The sequence below is a fragment of the Plasmodium reichenowi genome, chromosome 14, assembly GCF_001601855.1.
Source record: "Plasmodium reichenowi strain SY57 chromosome 14, whole genome shotgun sequence".
Lineage (NCBI taxonomy): Eukaryota > Apicomplexa > Aconoidasida > Haemosporida > Plasmodiidae > Plasmodium > Plasmodium reichenowi.
The window spans coordinates 2,297,411-2,304,078 of record NC_033659.1 but is presented as its reverse complement, the minus strand read 5'-3'; the positions used below and the strand labels follow the sequence as shown (position 1 = coordinate 2,304,078).

Sequence of the window (6,668 nt, the reverse complement as noted above, 5' to 3'; positions counted from 1 at the left end):
TTTTTTTTTTTTTTTTTTTTTTTTTTTTTTTTTTTTTTTCATAATGTCTATGATTATAATATTGATTGTGTACCTTTTTACCATAATAATAACAACATTTATTCTTCTTAAAATTAAAAAATTTATAAAAAAAAGAAAAAATATATAATTCTCCATTAACACTTAAAATGAACAAATAATCATTATGCAAATTGAATTCTACTTTTGAAATGCCTTGAATATTAATACCATTTTCATATATATATTTCTTTTTTTTTTCATCATCAGAATATTCATAATTAAGAATGAAATCATATAAATGATTTTCTTTATTTATACTATACAAATATAAAGGATTAAAGTCATTTGTTTTTTTACTGTACTTATTATTATGATTCTTTGTAAAACCATTAACATTTTTGTATTTTTTTCTTTCCTTATTTTTTATTTTATTATAGTATTGAAATATATTTTCAGAATTTATAAATTTATTATTCATATTTTCATGAAATAATCTGTCATTTAGGTATTTTTTTTTGGAATTATTTTTAAATATGAATTTATTTTTATCTGTGTGTGATTTTGTTTTTACCTGTTTTAAATTTGAAAGCTCATTAAAAATAGTCTTGTTCCTAGTTGAATTTAATTTCTTCTCTTTTTTATAAACTTTACTTGTTTTAATATTCGTATTACATGTTATACTTCTCAAGCTAACAATTTTTGTATTAATAACTAGCTTTTTCATTTTATTATCAGGATTATTTTTCTTTTGTGCATTTTTATGTAAAATATTTTGAACACTGTCTGATATAAAAATTTTGTCAGTTTCTTGTGAAAAAAATAAAATATTATTTTTAGTAACCATCAGACAATTAGATGATATAGGTAAATATAACATAGTAATAAGTTTTATACTAATATTTTTTTGTAATTTCCTTTTCTTCTTATAAGTTTTTTTGATATATGTAATATATTCATAATATTCATTTTCACTTTCACTTGTATCTTCCTCAGAAATTTCATTGATGTTAAGGGAATGAGCTTTTTTATCATAGTCTAATATAACAATACCATTTTTATTCTCTACATTATATGCATATACATATTTATAATTATTACTTATAATATATATTGTATTATCAATACTTGATAAAAAAACTTTGTTATGATATCCAAAATTATTCACATGATCATATTTTAAAGCATATAATGTAACAAAAGAAATATCTTTATTATCAAAAATATAAAAACAATATTTTGTTATAATATATATAAATGAATTACATATACTTGTATTAATATAAATTATTTCATCATCTATATCTTCTAAATTATTTATATCTTTCAAAAAATTATCATTTGCATTATTTTTCACCTTATTCAAATTTATATCATTTTCTATATTGAATCTTTTACATATTTTTAATTCGTCTTCTTTATCGAAACATAACATTTTTTTTCGTTTTTTATATAACAAGGTATATATATGTATATATGTAAATGTATATGTATATGTATATATGTGTACAGTGCGCCATTCAAACAAAAAAAAAAAAAAAAAAATACAAATATATATATATAATATATATATATATATATATATATATATATATATATATATATATATATATATATATGTCTTTAAACATATATATAATTTACAAATACATGAAATGTATTTATTTTTTTAGAATGGAGAAAAAAAAAGTACAGTACACATAAACTAATTATTAGATATCCTCCTTAGTAAAAAAAATATTATATACATATACATATATTTAATTATTACTTTTTAGATATAATCATATAAGTTGTTTTATTTCCTATTCTGTTATCATCAATAATTTATATTTTATTTTTATTTTTTTAATGATACAAAAAAATTAAGATTATAATAATTCCTTTTAGAATAATTATAAATCTTATTATTATTAAGAATATTAACTTTTTAAAATTTTTGACAAAAATGAAAAATAATAAAAATATAAAGTTAATAATATATATATTACTAATATTTAAGAAAAAAAAAAAAAAAAAAGAAAAGAAAAGAAAAGAAAAAAAAAAAATACAGAATATTATTTTAAAATAATTATCATTTACATTTAGTAATTATGTACTAAAAGAACCAACATAAAAAAAAAATTAAAATTATATTATAATTTTAATATTAGATAAGAATTATAGTTTACACTATGGTTGTTAAAATATAAAAATTATAAAAATAATATATACATCAAAAGTACATTAGATATAAAATATATATATATATATATATATATATATTATAAATACAATATAAACATCGTACAATTCTTTTCTTCATATAACAACCATATAACTCTAAGTAAATCATATTATTTTTAAAGTACTTATAAAAATAAATAAATATATATTTATATATATATATATATATATATATATATATATATATATATAATTTTTTTAAATCATAAGAATATAATTTCATGTTATACTAATTTGTTTTTCTTTCTTTTCATTCTTTGTTTTTAATTTTTGGTTTTTTATTGATATCTGTAATATAAGTTATTTAAAAAAGAACATTGATAATCATAACAAATTTTTGTAACATAATGGTAAACTTGTTATAACTATATAATATATATATATATATCTTAAACAAATATAGTTATATTGTCGGAAAATAAAATATAATAAATTTGTTATACATCTTATTATTTACAAAAATATCACTACTCATTTTTTTTTTTTTATATATTTTTATTCATTCCAAATTTATTTGGATTGACAAGAATGTGGTTTTGACAGGTTTGTATATTTTATTTTATTTTTTCTTTTCTTTACTTTTCGTCACGTTGGTATTACAAGTAAAATAAAATAAATTAACAAATATTTATATAATATTATATATATATATATATATATATATTAAATTTTTTATGATATTTATTATTTTATATGTATTTTTTTTCATCCTCAAAAAAAAATATAAGAATTGTATTTCAGAATAGTAAATATATAAAGAAGTATATGCAGTTGTAAAAGATACAAAAAAAAAAAAAAAAAATATATAAAATGAAATGAAATAAAATAAAATAAAATAAAATGAAATAAAATAAAATGAAATAAAATAAAATAAAATAAAATGAAATGAAATAAAATAAAGGAATGATATTTTTATTACATACTATACATTTTAATTTTCACCTTTTAAGATTATATAATATATATATATATATATATATAAATATTTAAATCTTCATATAAAAATAATACATTATTTTAATACTCTCATAGAGTTTATAATATATATAAACAATATATATATATATATATATATATATATATATACATATAAATATCTCTATACATAATTATATATTATTGTATAAAATAATAGAATAAAAAAATTTACCATTGTAATATATATAATACATATGATATATATTTATATATATAATACAAATTAATAATAAATATATAAAAAAATAAATATATAATAGATATAGTCCAATCATATAAAATTACCATTTTATCTAAGCTTATTTATAATGTATAATATAAAATTTATGTATTATATTTTTTAGAAAAGAAATAGATTTAATAAAAAAAAAAGAACATATATATATATATATATATAAATAATATAAAAAAGAAAACTTAATTAATATTATTATATATTTTTTATTTTATTTTATTATATATTATATATATATATATATATATAATATATTTTTATATTAAAAATAAAAAAGATCTATCAATCGTTAATATTAGATTTGTAGAAATTAGAATGTATGATTATTTCATACAACTTTTTATAAAGTGCTTCCCATTCAAATATAAAGAATATATATTTTATCATATACATATAAATATATATTTATATATATTTATAATTATACATTTTTATAATATAATTTATTTTTTTCTCATTTTTTAAACCTTTGTGATTTGAATATTTAATGGTTTCTTATGTTTTGTATATATTTTTAATTAAACTGAAATAATTTAATTTTTTAATATTTATATAATTTAAGAATATATACATATATATATATATATATATAACATATTTTATATATATAAGGAAATTATAAGAAATTAATATTTAAATAATATCTAATATAAATATTTTCTTTAGCATTTAAACCAACTTGTATATATTGCCACTTTATTTATTTAAATAAATAGATATCATAATATATATATATATATATATATATATATATATTATATTCATTTTACCTTTATGCTTATATTTATATAGAACATTTTTTTTTTAATATTATCTCATTCATTCATTTATTTATTTATTTTTATTCATCTATATATTATCAAACAAAATGGTGGGTATGAATAAAAAGAAAAGCAAGAAAGTTAACTTGCTTAAAGATCAAATGTTTTTAACAAAAAAGTATGTTGATATGAATGATCCAATATATGATAGTGAGATTGAAGATGAGAATTGTTTTTATACTGTTGTAAATGCTGAAGAAATTGAGTATTCACAGAAAGTGTGTGATATGAAAAATAAAATGTTTGAGGATGTAAATATTTTAAGTTTTGAAGAATTTGAGAAAAAATGCGATTTATTAATAGATAATTTTTTCTTAAGTAATAATATACAAGAATTTATTGAAGATATTAAATCCTTAAATGTTAAGATATATAATGATTACCTAGTTTTACAACTTATTAGGAAATCGTTTGATAAGGATGATGAAAGTCAAATGAATGTATCTTGCTTATTAAATATTTTAAATATAACAAAATTGATAACACCTGAACAAGTACAAAGAGCTTTTGAAAAAATTTTGTTGAGTTTAGATGATATAAAATTAGATTGTCCTTTATGTTATGATATATTTTTAAAATATCTTAGATTTAGTATATTGGATAATATTATTGATAAAAATTATATATTCAAGTTACCCACAGCTTTTTTTGATACCTTAGGTATATTTAATGTTAGCGAAAAAGAATTAAGAGAAAATGTTTTGAAAGAAAAAGAACTTCTCATGAAACACACTTTACATGAAGAAGACACAGGAGAACAAAAACAAGTAACAAATGTAAAAGGATGTTATGCTGATGATAAAAATACAAATGATAAGAACAATGACAATATTATAGATACCACAAAAGTAAATGGAGATACTAATTCTAGTATTAATGAAAATTATAACAATAATAATAATAATAATAGTACCACTACTACCAATAATAATAATAATTATTATTATTATGATATATATCAGCACAATATTGAATTAGCTGATGAAAAAAGAAAGTTGAAAGATGAAATATGGAATGATACATTATTGTGGGTATTAGATTTAAATATAAAAAAAGTTGAAGATGAGAAAAAAGAGTTTAAAAAAAAATCAAGAGATTTCTTAATAGATTTTTTTAATGATGGAGATACAAATGAAGTTATTGAATTTTTAAATAATTCTAATAATTTGTTTTATCATGAATTTATTAGAATAAGTATTATTGAATCCTTCAGTAAAAATAATATTTGTAGGAAATATATCTCTTATTTATTAGATAATTTGTGTGAAAAATATGTATCCAAAACAGATATTGTTATCGCTTTTATTCGAATTATTGGATATATTGATGATTATGAAATTGATTTCCCACAAGCAAAAGAAATGACATGTAAATTTTTGTTACGTTGTATTTATGATGATGTTCTCTATCCAGCATTTTTAAGCGATATCTATAAATTACATATAGGAGGTGTTACAGGTATGATGATTTGTAATAAAACACAACAAAGAATTAACGACAAAAGAAAATTGAATTTAAATAATATTAATTATATATGGGATGAAGATGATACATATGAAAAAATGAAACTCAAAAGGAAAATTAATAATACATTATTAGAATATTTTTATTCATATATAGATGAAGAAGAATTTTATTTATACGTAGATGAATTCTTACCACTATATCATGATCTATGTAATTATGTTGTGAAAAAAATTTTTGTACTTAATGTAGATATTAATAATAATGATTTAAATTTATCTTACAAACTTGTTGATCATCTATTTAATAAAAATATTATTTCAGAAAAAAATGTAGAAGGTGGTCTCCGTGAAGTACTTAACTCAATAAAAGACATTATGTTAGATATACCAAAATATCCCGAAGATTTAAAAAAAATTATAACACATCTTTTGACCAAGAAATATATAACTCAACAGTTATATGACGAAGCACAAGGAGTTATTACAACCGCATAAGTATGAAATGGAATTTAGGCCTTTTTATACAAAAAAAAAAAAAAAAAATCAAAAAAAAAGTGAAAGGTGAAAGGTGAAAAATGAAGGAGGAATAATTATAAATGGATAAATAATAAATACATAAATTTTTCTTTCAAACATTATGTATATGTGTTTATTGTGAGTCTATTTCTGTAACATATCACATATTCAATTATCCTTTTCATACCAAAATTATTATATGTATTATGCATAAATGTTTTGTATGTGTGTACATCATTCGACTAATATATATTAAATTCATGTTCAGAATAATTTATTTAAGTATATGCCCATGGTTTATATGTTTTTTTATTATTTTTTTCTATTTTTATTTAATTTTATTTGTTTATTTATTTATTTATTTATTTATTTATTTATCTATCTATTTAATTTTTTATTTTTTTTTTTAATGGAATGAAAGGGCAAAAA

At 16.6% G+C, this 6,668-nt stretch overlaps 2 protein-coding genes across 2 annotated transcripts in view; one reads left to right on the top strand and one right to left on the bottom strand.

Moving 5' to 3' along the window:
- The window catches only part of PRSY57_1456700 (hypothetical protein), a gene marked incomplete at both ends in the record, with an annotated part of 9,192 nt that extends 7,760 nt beyond the window's left edge, over nt 1-1,432 (bottom strand). The window contains one exon of the mRNA XM_012910163.2: nt 1-1,432. This exon is cut by the window's left edge and continues 7,760 nt beyond it. Coding sequence (XP_012765617.2) covers nt 1-1,432 — 1,432 coding nt within the window.
- A 2,872-nt stretch (nt 1,433-4,304) lies between these two features.
- PRSY57_1456600 (hypothetical protein) lies at nt 4,305-6,218 on the top strand (the record flags this gene model as incomplete). Its single annotated transcript, XM_012910162.2, has 1 exon — nt 4,305-6,218. One exon carries the CDS (start codon nt 4,305-4,307, stop codon nt 6,216-6,218), a length of 1,914 nt encoding a protein of 637 aa, XP_012765616.2.
- Nucleotides 6,219-6,668: the final 450 nt, after the last annotated feature.